The sequence below is a fragment of the Parambassis ranga genome, chromosome 2, assembly GCF_900634625.1.
Source record: "Parambassis ranga chromosome 2, fParRan2.1, whole genome shotgun sequence".
Classification (NCBI taxonomy): domain Eukaryota; kingdom Metazoa; phylum Chordata; class Actinopteri; family Ambassidae; genus Parambassis; species Parambassis ranga.
The window spans coordinates 4,093,398-4,113,017 of NC_041023.1; the positions used below are offsets into that span (position 1 = coordinate 4,093,398).

The 19,620-nt window shown below is 43.5% G+C and overlaps 3 protein-coding genes across 5 annotated transcripts; 2 read left to right on the top strand and 1 right to left on the bottom strand.

The window, feature by feature from the left end:
- Positions 1–258: 258 nt before the first annotated feature.
- On the top strand, positions 259–6,928 carry ints8 (integrator complex subunit 8). 2 transcript variants are annotated; one of them, XM_028400071.1, is made up of 28 exons: positions 259–395; positions 1,021–1,159; positions 1,259–1,433; positions 1,508–1,648; positions 1,797–1,868; positions 2,003–2,054; positions 2,135–2,314; positions 2,398–2,505; positions 2,588–2,740; positions 2,818–2,918; positions 3,021–3,162; positions 3,236–3,306; positions 3,385–3,560; positions 3,630–3,760; positions 3,846–3,956; positions 4,050–4,254; positions 4,365–4,486; positions 4,851–5,035; positions 5,135–5,168; positions 5,241–5,300; positions 5,424–5,485; positions 5,659–5,777; positions 5,899–6,002; positions 6,073–6,123; positions 6,212–6,285; positions 6,358–6,422; positions 6,516–6,559; positions 6,715–6,831. In XM_028400071.1, the coding sequence occupies exons 2-28, from the start codon at positions 1,027–1,029 to the stop codon at positions 6,829–6,831; spliced, it is 2,988 nt and encodes a 995-aa protein (XP_028255872.1). In that variant the 5' UTR covers positions 259–395; positions 1,021–1,026. The 2 variants fall into 2 exon arrangements, with proteins under 2 accessions (XP_028255872.1, XP_028255873.1); XM_028400072.1 differs by lacking the exon at positions 259–395 and having other exon boundaries at positions 1,027–1,159; positions 6,715–6,928.
- On the bottom strand, positions 6,866–10,451 carry LOC114432207 (G1/S-specific cyclin-E2-like). Its single transcript, XM_028400073.1, has 12 exons — positions 10,386–10,451; positions 9,530–9,561; positions 9,335–9,386; positions 9,207–9,257; positions 8,991–9,124; positions 8,766–8,901; positions 8,546–8,692; positions 8,282–8,377; positions 8,054–8,191; positions 7,857–7,968; positions 7,552–7,712; positions 6,866–7,473 (listed from the first exon to the last, which is right to left on the bottom strand). The coding sequence occupies exons 2-12, from the start codon at positions 9,559–9,561 to the stop codon at positions 7,381–7,383; spliced, it is 1,152 nt and encodes a 383-aa protein (XP_028255874.1). The 5' UTR covers positions 10,386–10,451; the 3' UTR covers positions 6,866–7,380.
- A 1,021-nt stretch (positions 10,452–11,472) lies between these two features.
- Positions 11,473–18,841, top strand: LOC114429848 (T-cell differentiation antigen CD6-like). 2 transcript variants are annotated; one of them, XM_028398465.1, is made up of 13 exons: positions 11,473–11,574; positions 12,302–12,379; positions 12,914–13,195; positions 13,318–13,632; positions 15,483–15,797; positions 16,079–16,135; positions 16,215–16,358; positions 16,492–16,602; positions 16,696–16,818; positions 16,993–17,064; positions 17,380–17,538; positions 18,209–18,310; positions 18,384–18,841. In XM_028398465.1, the coding sequence occupies exons 1-13, from the start codon at positions 11,523–11,525 to the stop codon at positions 18,422–18,424; spliced, it is 1,851 nt and encodes a 616-aa protein (XP_028254266.1). In that variant the 5' UTR covers positions 11,473–11,522; the 3' UTR covers positions 18,425–18,841. The 2 variants fall into 2 exon arrangements, with proteins under 2 accessions (XP_028254266.1, XP_028254274.1); XM_028398473.1 differs by lacking the exon at positions 16,696–16,818.
- Positions 18,842–19,620: the final 779 nt, after the last annotated feature.

The following is a 19,620-nucleotide window of genomic DNA, read 5'->3' on the forward strand; positions in this document are numbered from 1 at the left end:
TAAATGGAAGATGAGACAAAACGCCCTTTATTAACCCATATCCCGTTCTCAGTTTTCCTTTATTTCACAGTAGTAATCAGCCTGATTACAAACTTCAAAACTCACACCACAAAAACAAACAAACAAACAAAACATTAATTGATTATTTTGAACCCAGACACTCATAATTACGACTTCACCTGACTGTGACTTGAACGCAGCATATGCGCAAATATGGCGCACTGTTTCCCTGCCTTGGCGACGAAGCGGAACCGGAAGTACGGAGGAGGGATGGCGAGCCGCAGAATGAAATATGTGAGAACCAGTCTGTGCAGCTGCTCCAGCTCTTAATATTTAGGTTTTAATGCACATTCAGCCATTTTTATCCTCTGTTTTTATCATTCTGGTCTTTTAAGGTAAGATAACCTGTCCCAACGTGTGTGCCCCAGCCAGCGAACGTTAGCTAGCTAGCTAGCATTTTAGCCGAGAACGTCGCAAGCTCTAAACACAACAGAGAATGGATGTTTGGGGTGCGCTTGAAATTTATATAGCGGCAGCGTGGAGCAAATCAATGTCATATACTTGTATAGCTCCGTCCAGTTAGAATGAAACTGTGAAAGTATTCAAACATCAACAGACTTTAGCTGTACTCGAGCTAACAGCTTTGACATGTAGTTACCTTTGAAACAGCGAGGATAGTTTTTGAGATTATTTTAGTAAAGAAATATATGTTAAGAAAATGAACAGTGAACGTATAAAATCATTACAAATAAAGATTATTAAAAAAATAAAAATGCAAACTTTGTGACTCCACGAAAACAATACAAATATAACAATAAATACAGTTGAAAGATTAGTCATTATGAACGATTTATTTAGACAATAAAAATTTCTTTATTAATAATAATAAATAATTTATTTTCTGGTGGGGTCCATGGGCCCCTGGTCAAAGGCTCCCAGCTTTGTTGTTTTATTAGGGGCACCAATTTGATTTCATGAACCTACAGTTATCCTGAGCTGACATCTTGATATTAAAACCAGGGAAGGATGAGTGCTGAAGCAGCGGACCGGGTGGCCGCGGTGGCCGGCAGCCGGCCCAGCACGCCTCTGCAGACCTCCTGGTTTGAGTTTCTCCTGGATGGCAGCCTGCTGGAGAAACACCTGCAGAAATCAAACCCAGGTCAGTTTAGTTTGATTATTTACTGTCAATGTTTGTTACACAGACCTGAATGGATCAAGGGTGATATAAATAGTGTGGTGCATTATGTTTCCACATTAGACCCGACCCCAGTTCAGCTGATCATCCAGTTTCTGGAGCAGGCATCTAAGCCGTCTGTAAATGAGCAGAATCAGGTGCAGCCTCCAGCAGACAACCGCAGGAACCGCACCCTAAAGCTGCTGGCACTGAAAGTGGCTGCACACATGAAGTGGGATCTAGATTTACTCGAGAAAGGGTGAGTGTGAGGATGCAGATTTACTCTGTTTGGTCCGATCTGTCATTATCTCACCTGCTTCCTCCCCTTCCCAGGCTGACAATCCCAGTGTTAAATATGTTACTGAATGAACTCCTGTGCGTGAGCAAAGTGCCACCAGGAGTGAAACACGTGGACTTGGACCTGTCCACTCTGCCTCCTACCACCGCCATGGCTGTCATCATCTACAACAGATGGTCAGTAAGAAGACTACCTGCATAAACAAATATTAAAACAATGTATTTGTAGATTGTTGTTGTCATTACATGCGACAACAACAACAATAGGATGATCAGTCCTATGAGAAATGAAGATTAAATATCTTTGTTGCTGTGTCTTTGAAAGGGCCATCAGAACCATCGTGCTGAGCAGCTTTCCAGAGAAACAAACCAAACCCGGACCTCACCAGATGAACATGTAAACACATCTGCTTTTTCTTCCTGTGTCCACTCAGAATAGAACTAAGTTGTTTAAAAATATTCACACACTGTTGCTTTTATTTTAATGTTTAATCCAAAAGACCTGGATGAGTTCTCCTTTATCTAACGCAGGATAAATATCGTGCAGCAGGAGAAAGAAATGACTGAAAACATCCTCACTGTGGTGAGTGGGTTAGCATGCTGTCCAGATTTAGAATGAATTGAATGATCGTGGTGCTGAATTTGCTGCTTTTATTCCCTCAGCTGAAAGAGCAGGCAGCCGACTCCATCAGCGTCCTGGAAGGAGCGCTGCGGCTGAAGAAAGACTTCTATGTTCACACACTGAGGACTCTAGACCTGCTGACCGCAGATGCCGCCGCTAATGGAGAAACGGAGTCATCGACCGCGGGGCTTTGCATCAGTGCTGACGAGCTGCACTGTCAGGTGGGTGGAGAGCTCGGCGATGTCTTTCAGGGATCCATATTTTGAGCTGCAGATCAGTCTGAATGAAGTGGTTTTTGTTTCAGGTGCATTATGATCTGGGAGCTATTTTCTTCCATCAAGGCTGCACAGACCAGTCGGCCTATGAGAAAGCCCGGGATCACTTCAGACAGACAAAGGAACTCTTAAAGAAGGTAGTTCTGCCCTCAGGATCACAGTGTCATATACTTGTCCTAAACGCAGTTTGCCTTTCAATCCTTCCTTTTTGTCTTTTAGCTGGACTTGACTGTCCACGTTCACCTGGATGAGAAGCGCCTCGCTGGGTACTGGAACGCCTGTAAAGCTATGACCGGAGACTGTGACCCCGGCGACCCTCAGATGACCCCCTATGACCAAATCAACAGCCTGATCCGGGCACACAACTACCAGGTATATAATGATATAACTGCCAGATATAAATAAGACTGAAAGATCCTGACACATGTGAGACTCTCTCTCTCTCACAGGCCGTCATCGAAGCCTTCATCAAAGACAACGTAATCCGCAGTCTGCCGAACCACTTCAGACGCTCTGTTCACCGGGAATTCCTGTATAAAGTCCAGCAAGGGTGAGGGTACAACAAAACCCTGTTCACACAGCACACGCTCAACTACACAGATACACAAAGCTGACGTTAATAATGCTAAAGATATGATTTGTCTGTGTGCAGGGAGTCCGGCCTGGATGAGGTCTGTCACAAGCTGTGTGTTTGTAATGCCGTCCGAGATGCTCTGGAAGGAGAAGTGCTCAGTGTGCGTTTCCAGCAGCTGCTTCTCAAGCCCAGCAAACGAATGGTGGACTTTATTTTAGAGGTAAGTGAATACGGCAGGTGTTTGAGTGTAGTTTGGTTTCAGAAAGTAAAGTAAGATTTTCTTTGTCCTGCAGGTTTGCACACGTTCGCTGGAAAAGGACCGTCCGTCTGAGACACCCAGAAGAAACATGGCGAATTTCATGAAGTTAGTCAGGCGTAGGTTTGAGGTCTACACAGTGCTGATTTTATGTCAGACTGATCTGTCTTCGTTTCTGTGGCGCAGGACTCTCTGTGAAAGCCTGGAGGATCTGTCCCTTGTGTTCGTGGTGTCGTCTCATAAGCTCTTCATGGAGCTGCTGAAGGAGGAGGAGAGGAAGGTCCTCGTGGAGCAGATGAGGAAGAGGTCGGCCACCATCAACCTCAGCGCCAAACCTCTGCCTTCCTTCTACGACATTCCAGGTACAGACAACAGGAAGAGCTGCCAGCCGTTTTCTTGAGGTTGTGACTGATTTAATTTCTGTTTTTTAGCTTCAGCTAGCGTGAACATCGGGCAGCTGGAGCAGCAGCTCATCCTCTTGCTGGAGCCTCGCAGGATCCGGCAGATTCTCATTGAACTGCACGGGATAGCAGAGCGACCCTTCTGGAGGGTGAACAGCAAGGTCAGAGGTCAAAGAATCCCTCAGGAGCAGAATCAGACATCCATTTATCCACTGTTCATGTAACACTTCCTGTTTGTATGCGCAGTGGGAGGTTCCTCCTGACTACATCAACGTCATACTGGGCATCAAAGACAACCTGACCAAGGACCTGGTGTACATCCTCATGGCCAAAGGACTCCACTGCATTTTAATAAAGGTTTGATGCCATTATCTCTTAGCGTACACAATAATGATAATTGACATGACATCAGTCAGAATCACCTCCATCGTGTCTTCCTGGTATCTCTAGGACTTTTTTCACGCTCGTCAGCTTTTCTCCGCCTGCCTGGAGCTGGTCACAGAGTTCTCCCCGAAGCTGCGGCAGGTGATGCTGAATGAGATGCTGCTGCTGGAGGTGCGCGCTCACGAGACTATGGCAGCCGAGGGCAGCAAGGAGCGTCCGCCTCCCGACCTGGTCAGCAGGGTCAGAGGTTACCTGGAGATGAGGATTCACGGTAAGAGGGTGACGACACTGTGACACATTTTACTCACTGACCTGAAGCTCCATAAGACACGGTACAAAAACTGAAGGTGCACTAAAGGGAATGCTGGTCTTTGTCTTTAGATCTGCCCCTGCGCCAGGTGGTAGGAGAGGAGTGCGTGGCCTTCATGTTAAACTGGAGGGAGAACGACTACCTGACCCTGCAGGTGCCGCCATCTCTGGTCATGAACAACCCGTACATCAAGGTAACGACACATTAAAGTCACATTTGCTTCAATTTGCATTAGGGATGTCCCGATCAGGTTTTTTTGCCCTCGAGTCCGAGTCTGAGTCATTTGATTTTGAGTATCTGCCGATACCGAGTCCCGATCCGAAGGCATTAACTTTGACAGCCCTAATAAATATATATCCGAGTCCTGATCGGGAGGTAATGTCCGATTCCGATCGAGTCTGAAATCACATTATCGGGCCCAATTTCCAATCACGTGATCAGATCAGGACATCCTGAATTTGCATCCTCTCTGTCTGGGTGTTCTGGTTTATTCACATTCTTCAATACTCGGAGAGATCTCCTGATAAGTTCTTCCTGTTTCCTGTTCATCCCTCTAGCTCGGGCAGCTCCTGGCTTCCACATGCAAAGAGCTCCCAGGTCCTAAAGAGAGCCGACGCACCGCCAAGGAGCTGTGGGACGTGGTGGTTCAGATCTGCAGCGTCTCCATCCAGCACAAGAGGAACAGTGATGGCCGAGTCGGCCTGATTAAACAGAGGGAGTCCTCAATGGGCATCCTGCACCGGTATGTCACACACACACAGCCTGACATTGAAGATTTTAATGATGTCTGTACCAGACAATCGCACTCATTCTGCTGTGTCTTATTGTCAAACCCATTCAGGAGCAAATTCATCACGTTCATCAAGAAACTCAGAGTAAGTATCTCTTAACACACTGTGGAACTGTTACAGATATTTAAATGACACGTTTTGTGATATTTTCTCCAGGAGCCGTTAGTGCTGACAACTCTCATCTCACTGTTTGTGAGACTACACAGCATCGTGCGGGTAAGCGTCTGACTAAATTTGTGGGAAGGATGTGGTAACGAATTAAACAGCAGCTCCCACATCATGACGGAAAACTGTAGAATGCTTACTGAACTTTTAACCTCTTCTCATCCTCTTCTTCAGGATGACATTGTGAATGAAGTGACAGCAGAACACCTCTCCATCTGGCCGTCTTCTCTCCCCAAGTAAGAGCCGTTTCTCCTCTGGTGCTAATTTAAGAGTGTTACACGATGAGGAGACTGGAATTAGCTGCTTCGTTCTGTCCTCCACTTCAAAACATCTCTTAGCTCTTATTTTAAAAGTCAGAGGAAGTATAACGTTAGCTGTTTGTGTTGTGATGCTTTGTGTTTTTGAGCAGCATCCAGGCGGTGGATGTGGAAGCAGTGGCAGTAACGGTGAAGGAGCTGGTGACCTACGCTCTCACTCTGAACCCAAACAACCAGTCGTGGCTCATCACACAGGCTGACATCTACTTTGGTGAGAAGCGGAAGAGGTTTGCTGGTGAACCATTTCTTTAAAGAGACGTATGAACTGTTATTTGCCACCAATAAGAAAAAGTATGAATGTTTCTGCTGAGCCTCTTTTTCTCCCTCTGTAGTGACAAATCAGTACTCTGCTGCCCTGAACCTTTACCTCCAGGCTGGAGCCGTGTGCTCAGACTTCTTCACCAAAGCTGTTCCACCTGACATCTACACAGACCAGGTAATAGCCCTAACCGTTAAAGACACATGAGAGTAATTCCTTAATAACTCTGTGACCGTTTTAACTGCAGGTCCTGAAGAGGATGATCAAGTGCTGTTCGATGATGAACTGCCACACACAGGTCAGAGGTCAAACCGGGGCGGGTCATGTGTAAAAGTGGGCGTCTGTGTCTGACTGTACTGTAACACACCGGGCTGTGTTTTCATCAGGTTGCTGTTCTGTGTCAGTTTCTGAGAGAAGTCGACTACATGACGGCCTTCAAAGCTCTTCAGGAGCAGAGCAGGTACGACGCAGCCGGACTCGTTATGTTATATTAACCACAGAATCCCTACTGACATGTGTCATGTTTCCTTAGTCATGATGCCATGGACTCATTCTACGACTACATCTGGGACGTCACCATCCTGGAATATCTCACACGTATCCTTTCTCTTATAGATAACGTTTAGTGAGGCTCTTATATTCTACCTGTTGTTTTCTGTAGTGTGTTTTTCTTCCTGACTCTCTGTTCAGATATTCACCATAAACGAGGCGAGGCTGAGAAGAGACAGATAGCTGTAAGTGTTCATTTCATCAGATTTGATGTATAGAAACATATGAATGGAGGTCTAAAAGTTAAAAAAAAAACTGATTTCGAAATCACACCATTATACTGCCAGAGGGAGAACTTGGCAGAGTCATGTTTTAACTCTGACATCTCCAAACTGTTCAGATAAAAGCGATCGGACAGGCGGAGCTAAACACCAGTAACCCAGAGGAGGTGCTGCAGCTGGCTGCACAGAAAAGAAAGAAGAAATTCCTGCAGGCGATGGCCAAACTGTACTTTTAGTACAAACACGGAGCACACTCACTGCATGGTGGGAATGTATATTTTATTTTGGGGTAGAAAATAAACTTCTAAATAAATACAGTTCATTTGTACACTTGTAATCTGATGTGAATTCTTATTAAAAAACACCCTGAGTTGCTGCATCAGTTTAAACAGCTTGGTAAAAGTAACAAGAGAAACATGCAGGGCACCTTCTTCAGCAGATTTCACTTTAACATTTCATTCGATGCAGTGTTTCAAGGTTTTTTCTGTTGCCTATGAACATATTTAATATGCTAAAAGATGCTAAACAATTGCACAAATCACATCATTTCCTAGAAATGACTTTAAGCTTAGAGCCAACCCTGACTTCTTTCTTTTCAGAATCACACCCATTTCTAGAAAAGCTACAAACTGAGACAAGCTTTGGCAAAAAGTCTTTAAAATGTCCTGAATAATGCTTACACACTGTACACTGGCAGTCATGTTATCTCCCACAGTATCCCTGTCTTCACAGGACACTGACCCTTGTTGTCCTCTGTTCACACTCACATCAGTTGAGCCTGTACTTTACAACAGAAGAACGCTGGAGAACGTGCAGATGTTCTCTTTGCTGTTTGGAGGAGAGAGAAACTGACTGTTCGCCATTTGAGCTGCAGTCTCCTTAAAAGAAATAAAGATGAAGGTAAACATCACTGTGGACAGCAGAGGATACAAATAGAACCAACATCAGGTACCAACCAGCATGGTCATGTAGTCTGCGTGTGTCTGGATGTTGTGTTTTTCTTCTTTCTTTACTTCTTTAGCAAACTCCCTCAGTGTCACGCTGCCTAAGCGACTGACCGTTTCCACAAAAGGACTCATCCAGCTGACACAAGGCTGGATGACGTCTTTGGACAGACCTGGACACGAGAAACCATCAGATGTCTCACACACATACACACACACTGAGCAAGTGCGTTTAGATCTTGTTTTGATCATGGTGCAGCTACTGAGTTTGAATGATGTGGATATGCAGCTGTATTCATCCATAAATAGGATCTTACCTGAAAGCTTTTCAATAGTCTCCTGCTGTATGAAGTGACACAGGACTGAGGCGGCCAACACTCGATGCTGGAAGTCCAGGGAGTCTATGTTGAGGGTGCACAGATCTAAAAGCTACAAAAATCCCAAAAAAGGAAAAATAAATTGTCTGATATGAGGGAACAGTATCGACTCATGTGCGCTGAATGTAAACACCTACACGTGTCATTACTACGTAAGCCTCCTGTGGAAAATGTGGCGGCTCCAGCAGGTCAGAGGTGGCGTTCATTGATGCCATGTGGAAGTAAACATTCAGCCAGGACAGCGCTGTTTTGGAACAAAGGTTCCACTGCAACGTCTGGAAAACAGACATGGAACACAGTTATGTATAACTTGAAGTTTGCCTGTGTGTACATACAAATAAAAAACAAACACACAACAGTGTTACCTTCAAAACGATTAACTCCATCTGAAGGATCTCTTCTTCATAGTAGGTCCCTGCTGTCACATACGCCATCTGAGAGACCTTCGGAGGACAAGCTTCCTGTGAGGAGGTAAGACACTAATCATTCACATGTAACCTCCAACATCACTCCATATGCATCAGGCCCTGTTTTCTTATCAGCATTTCAATGAATCCCTCTCCTCCTTGCAGCTTCAGCTGTGCTTCCTTTCTTTGAAAAGTCTCTTTTTAAAGCATGTTCTTTCTTACCTCCATCTTTGATGCAATGAACAGACAGGTGATCCCAATGAGCTGCAGAATGCTCTTTTCAATGTTGTTCTGAGTCAACATGAAGCGGTCAAAGTAATTCTGTGCCAGGTAGAACGTCTGCCGGTGAAGAGTGAAGGCCTCACTCACCTGTAACAGACATGATGTTAATACATCAGAGATTTTTCAAGCAGGAAGCAGGAAGGCGCAAATAAAAGATCACCTCGATCAGCCAGTCGAGGAGGATTGACCTCATTCCAGGCTCTAGGTTGGGGTGATTCTGCAGAAAGCTCTTGCTGTGTCTGTGATTCTGCTCCTTATCAACCATCTTTACCCAAACGTCCTCAAATGATCTACACCTGTTACCAACAGAGAAAAAAAAACTGATGCAATGTGTTGAACTCCTTTGATGACTGATGCTAGACGGACATTTTTATTCAACAATCACCCAAAGTGATGCAGCGGTGACACCAAGGGGTCTGTGGGAGGATGGGCGGGCTCGTCACAGTCCATGGCGACTCCCTTCTCAGGGGTCTCGATGAGGATACAGGGCTTAGTGACGCCTTCCAGTACCGTCTGGTTCTGAAACAGATATGAAACTTTGTCACTTGACAGGGAACAGGGAAGGCAGACAACATGTATCTGAGAGAAAACAAACGGTTACCTCCTCACAGTGCAGCTTCGCCAGGGGCTGAATCTTTTTCCTGTTGCTCTGCTGCAAAGAAAAAGTTGTAAGTCTTTGTCTGCACAGTGATCAGAGCTTTTTAGTAGCAGTTAGAGTTTGTCTCTTACCTTTGTACCGTTGCTTTTCTGCCCATTTTCAGATCTTTTTGGCAGGCGGCCACTGCAATGACAGCAGATTTTTTACTTATGATGACTTTATACAGTGTTCCAGCTCAGCTCTTTATTCATATAATATACATATGAAGACAGGGACAGACTATTGTCTGCGACTGCTTTTGTAAACTTTGTATAAGATGGCATTACCTGCGTCCTGTCATATCTGTGGCTGCTTTCATCTGTAAAACAGGAAACGGTGTCAGTGTTTATTAACGACTGAACCAGGAAGTTGGCACTTGGGTCCGGTATGCAAATACCGGACGTTAACCACCAGCTGCAGCTCTATGAAAGCATAAAAACGCACTTTGATTCCCGCACAAACCCGCAATTTGTCTCAGCAGTATGCTTTGTTCAACTACCGCAGATATTATCATTCAAACGCTCTCCAGCTTCAATCAGCTCAAACAAAACGCTGCTTCTCACATACATTACACATCATCTTTAGAAATGGAGGAAAGATTGTTGCAGCTGCATGAGACAAAAAAAAGCCCCAGGACAAAGGCAGTGGACGCTCCGACTGTTCCCCTGCGTGCAGCGACAACACAAAGGCTCAGGGAGGACATTTTGTCCACAGAAACATTCAGGACCTGCTCAGAGTTTAACACTATTTGATCGATTCTGCTTTATGATCACTGCATTAGCTTTGCACTATTGTTCGACTTTCAATGCCACCACGCCACGGAGAGTGTGCTAATTAACTCATTACAGCCCAGGAGCTTTGCAACGTTTGCCTTCCTGTTTCCTCCCGGTTCAATCAAGTTGATAAATAACTGCACAGTAAAGTCAACACGATGTTTAGCGAGTTTATTTTAACTAACTGTGACGCTAGCATGTTTTACAGCAGTAGTCTCACTGCGAACTCCAACCGGACAGTAAAATACCAACAAAGTGGTTTACAATAAACACTACAACACATTCTGCTACACAAAGAAGAACCACAGGTGTAAACATACCGTGATGCTACATGAGCTAGCTTACTATTATTAATCTGTGCGCAGCTTACCCTCTTCGGTTCTGAGCCCAAATGGAAATAACTACTTTGCAGTTGGCGCTGGCGCCAATGAACGTGCGTCTGCGCCACAATGCGCATGTGTATACTTCCAACCCTAAAAATGTAAGCGGATGTTTTTATTTAGATAAAATAAAATAAGTAAATAAGTTGAATACCAGTGGTTATGAATGCGGTTCGGTTAGCTTTGTAAAATGGTCTTCAATTGAATCGATTTAATGCTACAAGAAGCGAAAACAGTACGCTAATGACTAAACAAGTAACTCAATGAGGAAACACGAGTTAGTTACCAGTAAAAGTTACTTTTTAAAATCATGTACTTCACTTTAGGTGTACTTTTATAGTCACTGTTTGAGCAGAACATAAGATAAAACGTTTACATTTTTTGCTTTCTGTCACTTAAAGGTTCCGGTCTGCCGGTGGTGGGCGGAGCTACACATCCGGACAGCCAATACCCGAGAGGGGTGAGTTGAGCGCGTGCTTCTGAAGCCGGATGTAAACAAAGCCTCATTTTACTCAAAACTTTATTTAAACCACCGCAACATTACAAGACAAGCCAGACTGCGGGGAGGACAGAAACAGCACAAAACCACTAAACACGGGAAGAGTAGAAATGCTGATCATACAAAGCAATGAAAGAGAAAGCAACAGACACGTTTTTTAAATTACTTAATATTTTTTATCTGTATTTTATCATCATCATTATTATTATTATTCGGTTTTAATAAAACTGATTTCGATTTTCGTGCAATTTAAAACATTTTAAGGTTCCATCATTGAATCAATATATAGCAGTTTATTTTCCCTTTGGAAAATGGAAAAATTTTATAACACCTATTATTGAACATAAAACTTAATATTAAACAAAAACATTACATTTTATTTTTTATTACTTTATTTAATTTGGAATATACTTAATATTATTATGACGATACTTAATATTATTATTAAGATACTTAATATTATAATGAAGATATAATATTTGATCATATTTACCGCACAATAAATACTATAAAGCTATGCAGTTTTCACTTCCTGCTACGATGCAACAAATGGGAAGAAAACCTAACAGCGCACAGACACGTTCAGCAGAATTGAGTTGTGTGACTTCCACCTAGGAGCAGAGACAACATGATGCTTCTGAAATGTTTTTACATTATCCAGCTGAGCTGGTTTTGTCAAGGTAAGGTGTCGAGTATTATATATTTACTAACTTTTATAAATAGATTTAAAAAGATTAAACTTTTGTATCATTATAGACTGGAAATGACAACGTGTTTAGTTACATGCTGTGATTTAAATTTTATGCTATTTTCAGGTGTATTTATTTCACTTAATAAGTTAATATGGCACAATAATGAAATTCTAAATAATCATAAACAGGACACTAGTTCTTTTTTTAGTGTTTTATTTTTCATATGTGTATTCAGCACATCTTATTGCCACGCATGTTTTTTAATCATCTCGAATCATCTTTATTCTTAAATGTAACCACATGGTTTTTAATGTGGGGTTTAAATTTTACCAGTGGGACATCTTGAACATTTTAGTTCTATTATTCATCTCTATTCTCAAGTATTCATGGGAAATTTTATTGTTTTTACTGATAATTTATTAAGACTGAGAAAAGTCAAAACATTTTAAACAATAACGATAAAACGACACTAAAACAAGCAAAACGTTCATATGAAAAACACAAAAAAACTCTGTAGAGAAGAACTGTAAACTGTGAACAGATTGTGTGTGACCTCACCCATTCACACACAAACCATGGTGGTGAGGCCGTGAGTCCTCTGAAGTCCTGCAGTGTATGTCTGATGTGGGTTTGCTGGTGAGTAGCTCGTAGGGGCTTCATGGTCATTCTGTTACTGACTGTAAAAGTAAAAGTTCTTTCCTCATCTTCACTTCAGCCTTTCAAAATTCATCCATTGAACTCAACACCACGGTTTTTGACACAAGAGAAGAGAGAAACACCTCAAAACTCAGCAGTAAGTGAGATGTTTGTCTGTTTTTATAATCCAACACATACGTCAACAACACCAATGTAATAATAACTTTAGACTCTAATACTAATGCAGACACTGCACGAGTACCCCTTGTGACCCTTGTGGCAGGATGTGGGGTGGCCTGTTTAAGTGAATTCTGCAGGTGCAGAAATCAAACATTGAAATTGCAAAGCGCTCTCCCACGCGCTGCTCTGCAGACTCTGCTCTGCATGCAACACTTCTCATTGTTCGCATGGGATTCCTGGCAGAAATAGGCTAATAGTGTTACTTTTTTCATTTCATTTCCTTTACATCATCTTTATTTATGATATCTCATATTCATCTACATATTCAGAGCTATATACATTCCACCCACAACCCACAGCGTGAACATTTTCATTAACCTGACCTAGAAGTGGAATCGTCTTGTGTTTGTCATGGAATTAAGATGATAAAATAGATGTGAAGTGAAGCTGTGAGATCCACTGAATTGTCACTACATACTACTGACGTTCTCTTTGTTTTTAACATCCTCAGCCGACCCTTATGTTCACCAGCTCACTGGTAAATGCAGCTGGACGCTCAGGCTGCCCGGGAACAGCAGCAGTGAGGTGGTGGCCCTAACATCAGACTCTGCAGACCGGCTGGTTGAACAGATCTGTCAGGATCTTGACTGTGGCAGCATTTATCATGTGAACAGAAGCAGCCCACCCTCCAACACCAGCTGCCTTCAGCACTGCTCATACCACAACCGACACCTGCAGAACTGCTCAGAGAGCGCAGACAGAGAGTGCACGGTGATAAGTGGAGCAGTCTGTGGTGAGGCCTTCTGTAATGTTCCCACAAAGTTTCCAAGTGACACCAAATGCAAATAAGTCTTTTTAACTGAACACAGTTACACAGTTAATGTTGTATTGATTGTGTAATGATGTCATCCGCAGGCCACCAGGCCGTGCGACTGTCCGGAGCATCAGACCGCTGTGCTGGACGGGTGGAGTTGTGGAGAAATGGTCAATGGGGCACAGTGTGTGATGACCACTGGGACCTGATGGATGCTAACGTGGTGTGTGCCCAGCTCGGCTGCGGATACGCCCTCAGTGTGACGGGTCAGTCCGGGTCCTTTCCGCCCGGCAGAGGTCCCATCTACCTGGACGATCTGAACTGTACGGGTCGGGAGGAGAACCTGTGGGCCTGTCGGAGTACACAGAACGAGTCTGACTGTGGACACAAAGAAGATGCTGGTGTTGTGTGCTCAGGTGACAACAACACACAGAGACACAGACAAAGAAAGAGTGGATGGATGGTCAATATATAGTAAAGCATATATTTTATATTTAGTTTAATTGCTGCAAAGCGACTGGAGAGTTCAAAGTGGAGATTCAGCGTGAAGAGAGGCTGAGGAGATGCCTAAAAAAATCTATCTAACCTGCGCTCAGGCCTGCACCTTCCATCTAACTGGGATAATTTTTATATCAGTTCGAAGGAACACTCGTTAGCTTTCTGACGGTGTGACTCTTAAAACTGAACACCAAACCATTTTGTCCTTACAGCCAGCTGTTCGGGGAGAGTGCCGGTCATTCTTCCATTCAGACATAATGTAAAACCAAAAACAGAGAAGCAAAGTAGCCATATTGTCTGACTCACTGACAATTCCACATCTTTGACATCACAGACATAAAAATTGCACTGCTTTGTAGAGCAACATCTTGTGATTCTGACGGTGTCCTTATGTTTTGTCTGAAGGCTTCGGTTTGGACAAAAAGAGAAGTTGTTTGGAGGGTGCAACCCCCAAAAATAACATACATGGGATCTGCCGTGAGAGGAGTGAAAGGAGGCTGACACACCTGAGTCTCCAGCGTAATTAGACAGGCAGGCAGGTATCACAAGCCATTCATATCACATTTCGCCAGTACTTAAAACGCCATTTTATTACATTGTACGCCGCAGAAAACGCCGTTTTCACGTCATACGCCGTACGGCGTTTTCCAAACAGCCACTCATAATGCCGTACGGCATTTTCTAATATTCTAATGATCTCTGAAGGATGGACCGCACTGATTCAGCACCGACCTCCTTTGCTGTATCACTTCGGTCCACAGCTACAGGATTATTCTGAAAATATTCCTTTTTTGTTTAAAGTAACAAGTAAGTACTGGCGAATGTGATATGAATGGCTTGCGATAGGCAGGGCTGTTACCGTGGTGACAGGCTGACAGGAAGTTATTTTCAAAGATCAAAGGTATACCTTTACTGGACTAAACACGGAGAACAGAAGGATCAGAGAGGAAGAACGAGAAACACAGCTGCAGAGGAGGCTAACATCTTAGCAACATAGTTCTTCATACAGTCAGATTTGTGGTGAGTACCAACAGTAGTGAGTGATAAATGCAACTTCATCATGTTTATTTAAAGAGAGAGAGAGAGAGAGAGAGAGTTGTGAGCATTTACGCACATGCTGTGTATGTACACGTGTGTGTGTGTGTGTGTGTGTGTGTGCGTGCGTATTGGGGCGAACTCCATTCTGTGTGATAGAGAGACCAGAGAAGTGTAAACCCAGGGACTGTAGAGACAGTGGAGCTCTTGGTGATGTGACATTGATGTTAGACTCAACTTAAAGAAAACGCTGATTCCAGAATCGGAAAATGAGCGTTTACTTCTGTATGTTTGACATCATAGACATAACAATTGCACCGCTTTGTAGAGCAACATTGCGATTCTGACGGCGTCCATATTGTTTGTCGGTTTGGACAAAAACAGAAGTTGTTTAGAGGGTGTTTTTACATTGGAAACGCATTAGGAGGGGGACAGAGAGAGCTGCAGTTAGGGGCAGTTGATAAACATTCAGGTTGCCATGGATACAGGCAGACAAACAGGGCTGTTACCGTGGTGACAGACTGACACATTAAGTTATTTTGAAAGATCAAAGGTGCTCCTCCTATTATATTCACAGGCTATTCTTTAAGGTCAGTGACTCCATACTGTTGCATTCGAAGCAATACTTCAGCTGCAGCAATCAAAGTTGCATTTTCTTCAGGAAATGCTTTTTTAGTAAATATAAATATCTTGATGATTAAATAGTTAAACTGGTCTCTCTCTCTCTGTGCAGAGATGAAGGCCATCAGGCTGACTGGAGGTCTGGACCGCTGCTCTGGTAAGGTGGAGATCCACCGTGATGGCAGCTGGGGGACGGTGTGTGATACCTGCTGGAATGAAGAAGTGGCCGCCATTGTGTGCTCCACGCTGGAGTGCGGCGAAGAGCCACTGAAATTCACCCAGTTTGAACCTACGCCCACCCACAACAATGGCCCTCTGTATTACTACAGCTGTTTTCCAGAGGACAAGAGCTTGTGGCAGTGCAAGGAGTACGTTAACCACCCACATATATGCTACACCTCTAAGGCTGCTGCAGTCATCTGTAGTGGTGAGTGTCCCCGTTCGCCTTTTAGTTTTTTCACGGTAATTTTGATTTTGAAGTAAACCATTTTTAAATAAATCTAAATACATTTAGAAGTGACCTCTAAATGTTTTAGATTTGAGACGTGATATTCACCTAAGATGTTTTTGCACACCCATCATACAGAATCAAAAAGTTTGCTCTATAAGAAATATAAATTCACTACAAATTCCTGACTATACTAAGTGAACATGTCATCCTTTGAATTCTTCTTCTCTGGTGTGACCGGCTGTGTTTCCATCCTGCAGGTTCTCTCGGGCTTCCTGCAGTCACCACAGCGAGTGCGATCCCTGACTGGATGTCAGGTAAACACTTAGAGATCCTGTGCTTGGCCTTAGGTTGGACTGTCCCCTGTGGTGATGTACGTGTTTCCTCTTCCATCAGAAACAACTACAGTGTCTACAGCTGCTGCTGAGGTTTCAGCCCTCCAGTCTGGGGGGCTCATCGTGGCCATGGCTGTGTGCCTGCTGCTCCTCGTGCTGCTCATCACAAACACAGTGCTCTGCTTCCATTACAAGAGGAGACACGGTACGGCCGCGTCTTCATCTGCACACCGGAGCAGAGTTTCTGTTTCAACAATTCTGTTTAAATCACTAACTAGTTGTAACTTTGGTTTCATTTGGTGGTTTATGAAGTAAAAACATGTGTTTTTCGTGCACAGCTTTCTTACTCCAGGAGACACGCTCAGTCCCCCGACCGGTCTCTGGACATCGTTACAACAACTACGAGGAAACTGTGGATCTGGTGAAAGTCAACCCTCAACCGGCGGACGGTCAGTCCTCGCATCATTTATGCGGCATTAGTACTAGCGTTCGCCTGCTTATGTAGCTCACTGTTGAAAAACTGTTGTTTTTGTCTCATAAAGCCCCCCCCAACCCCAGGTATCTTCTGACCCAGCTTAGTAGTGCTGACAGCACGTCAGTAGATACAGACTATGAGCAGTATGACCCAGGCAATGAGCCGTCTGACGGTTTATCGACCTTTCGGAGTGAGCCATGTTCTTTTATTTATCATCTTATTTCTCTTGAGCTGCTTCTGTGTCTCAGAGTGTTTCTGCATTTTGTGGTTAAAGCATCTCTGTGTGTGTGTGAATCAGTGCTGTTTGCAGAGGGTGCTTTGTGATTAATGTGTTGCACCATTGTGTGTGTTTTGTTGCATGCAGATTCTCAGCGGTACAGAACAGACTTCAACCTTTTGATGAGGCCTTCAGGCCTTGACAGTCTTCATGAGGAGGGTGAGTCACTGAAGACATGTGACAGACACTGGAAACCATCTAACATGAACATTTCCTGTAAATAAAAGTTGCATTCTGACATTCTGATAGTGAAACTAATCACAGCCACGTCCAAGAGAGGAACCCGACTGTCCTCAAAAAGGACATTTTGGTAGCAATGGTCAAGACAAGGACCTGAAAGTGAAGCCCTTTGTGTTGTTACTCTCACTCCAAGATGGAGAGATCAAACCTTCAAATTAGCTTTACAATGTGTAAAAAGACATCTGTACTTGACACAAAGTTAAAGATCTCATTCACTTTGTTTTAATTTTTCAGCTCCTCAGCCGACAGGAGCCTTAATAACCTCTAATGGGGACCCCATGGAGCCTAAATATGCCAGAGTGTCAAAGATCTCAGTGGACTCGTTCGAGACCTCCAGCACTTCCTCCAGCGAATGTTACGAAAACACCAACGGTTATGTAGAGGCCGCTCCGGGTGAGTCTCATCCATGGACCCTTTTTTTTTTTTAAAAAGTGTTTTTATTGTTATAATTTAAAGGAGTAGTCAGGATTTTTCAGTTCAGGACCCAAACGCACACAAAGTACAAACCAAAAAACTGAAAACAAACCAAAGACAGACACCAGAAAAACAGACGAACTGGCAATGACTGAGGGAAAACACACACCTCAAATACACAAGAAGGAGGGGCGACAGCAGACACAGGTGGAACACATGAAGGCGGAGCTGGAAGTCAAACACACACAGACACACAAGGGAAATGGGCCTTTCAAAATAAAACAAGAAGTAACAAAATCAAAGCATAAAAATACAAATTTAAACAAACAACCAGGGAAATAACCAAGAAACGAAGAACAGAAAGGAGGATCGTTACAGAATGAGCTTCAGTCATTAGTTGAGAGTTTGATGTAAAGATCTGTTGTACTTTCATGTCAGTACGTGAGCTGTGGATCTGTTTTGTTTCCAAAAAGACAGTGAATGACATTTCTGAGGAAGACAGATTTCCTGAACTGAAACTCGCCGCTCACTCTGCTAAACCTAAACCTGTGTGTGGGTGAAAATAAGGCTCATGTGTTCATGTGGTGTAAAAAAGTTCAGCCTGAAAATCTTGACTGAACGCTTTGCTGTCTGCTGGCTCACATTACAGAGCCAGAGCCGGACCCGGACCCGCCGGCCGCTGCCTACAACCCGTCACCCTACTCCAACCATCTGCTTCATTCTGAACAAGCAGCGCACATGCAGAGCTCAGGTACACATCACAGAACACACCACATGTGATCTGTAGCATTTGCTGACTGCTGACGTTGTCTCATCATCATCAGGTGATGAAGACGACTACTACACGCCTGTGAGCCCCGAGTGATCAACATCATGAGCCTGTGTTTATGATCGTTGTTTTGTATTCGTATTGTTTTTATTTATCATTTTAGGATTATTCAGTATCTTCCTGTGTCTCTTTCTTCTCCTCACCCTCCTTTCGTCTTCAGTTCTGCTCTTCCTGTTCCCCGTCTTTCTTCCTTCCTTCTGTTCTCTTTCATTCATAACTATATGTTCATTGTTATATTTACATGACAGCAGCATTTGACTGGCTAATTTACAGAGCTAATGCTAGCTGCTACATGGTATGGCACCAAATCATTACGGACACACAGGTTCTTTAAGGTGGTTTAATATTATATTTGTTTATACATTATATGATTTGATGAATGTAGTAGGAAGTAACTGCAATATAAATGTGTTCAAACTCATAGAATCAAACTCTTTTTAACTGCTTTGTTGACACCTTTACATGTTACATTTACAGTGTTAACTATCAATGTTTATTTTTACATTTCCTTACAAATAAACTAAGATCAAATACACACAAACATATTATTCATCATTTAGCAGGCTACACAAAGTCAAAGTCAGCACCAAACATGAAAGATTTCATCTTCTTTTTTATAACTTTGTTGGGATGAAAGAGGAAAATATCTCTTCAAACCGCAGCAAACTGGAACACTACCGACTAAACTATCCTTTCTTTCATTTGTACGAACATCATTCCTGGAATAACAGGCCAAATAAAACCCTTTGAATCACACTACCGAGCTCCACCACAAGGTGGCACTGCCAGCTTGTTGGAAGAACTCACGGTGAGCTGTGCAGTGTTAAACTGACAGAAAACAAACAAACAAACAAACATCTGTGAGCATGTGTTCACCAGGCCGGAGTGAGAAGCCAAAATAATGCACTGAGCGAGGAGTTCTGGGTCCTGATCCAACATACACCAGACATCAGAGCCGGTTCGGCTCGCCTTGGTCCACTACAGGTGCAGCAGCAGCAGCCGCAGGGCCCCGCTGCTTCCTGCTGATCCACAGTGATGTCTTTGTTTTGAAGAAGCTAATATGACAAACGGCTTCAAAACTGTAAGACTTCTAATAGCAGTTGCTGAATGTGGAGATAAACAGGGATTATAGCTTCAGCTCGGCTAACGTGAGAAGTGGGAGTGATGATGCATGAGACTGATAAGCAGCAGGTTTGGGTGTTTGTTTGACTGGAAGGTATTTGGCAAAGGAG

Bases quoted from the DNA above. Each gene is read 5' to 3' on its own strand.
- ints8 (XM_028400071.1), top strand. From the start codon at position 1,027: ATGAGTGCTGAAGCAGCGGACCGGGTGGCCGCGGTGGCCGGCAGCCGG. The intron at 2,741-2,817 runs GTATATAATGAT...TCTCTCTCACAG, and splicing joins TCCGGGCACACAACTACCAG to GCCGTCATCGAAGCCTTCAT. The intron at 5,778-5,898 runs GTGAGAAGCGGA...CTCCCTCTGTAG, and splicing joins ACAGGCTGACATCTACTTTG to TGACAAATCAGTACTCTGCT.
- LOC114432207 (XM_028400073.1), bottom strand. From the start codon at position 9,561: ATGAAAGCAGCCACAGATATGACAGGACGCAG. The intron at 8,693-8,765 runs GTGATCTTTTAT...TGTCTGTTACAG, and splicing joins TCCTCGACTGGCTGATCGAG to GTGAGTGAGGCCTTCACTCT. The intron at 7,713-7,856 runs GTAAGATCCTAT...TCTCGTGTCCAG, and splicing joins GACTATTGAAAAGCTTTCAG to GTCTGTCCAAAGACGTCATC.
- LOC114429848 (XM_028398465.1), top strand. From the start codon at position 11,523: ATGATGCTTCTGAAATGTTTTTACATTATCCAGCTGAGCTGGTTTTGT. The intron at 16,359-16,491 runs GTACGGCCGCGT...TTTCGTGCACAG, and splicing joins CCATTACAAGAGGAGACACG to CTTTCTTACTCCAGGAGACA. The intron at 18,311-18,383 runs GTACACATCACA...CATCATCATCAG, and splicing joins AGCGCACATGCAGAGCTCAG to GTGATGAAGACGACTACTAC.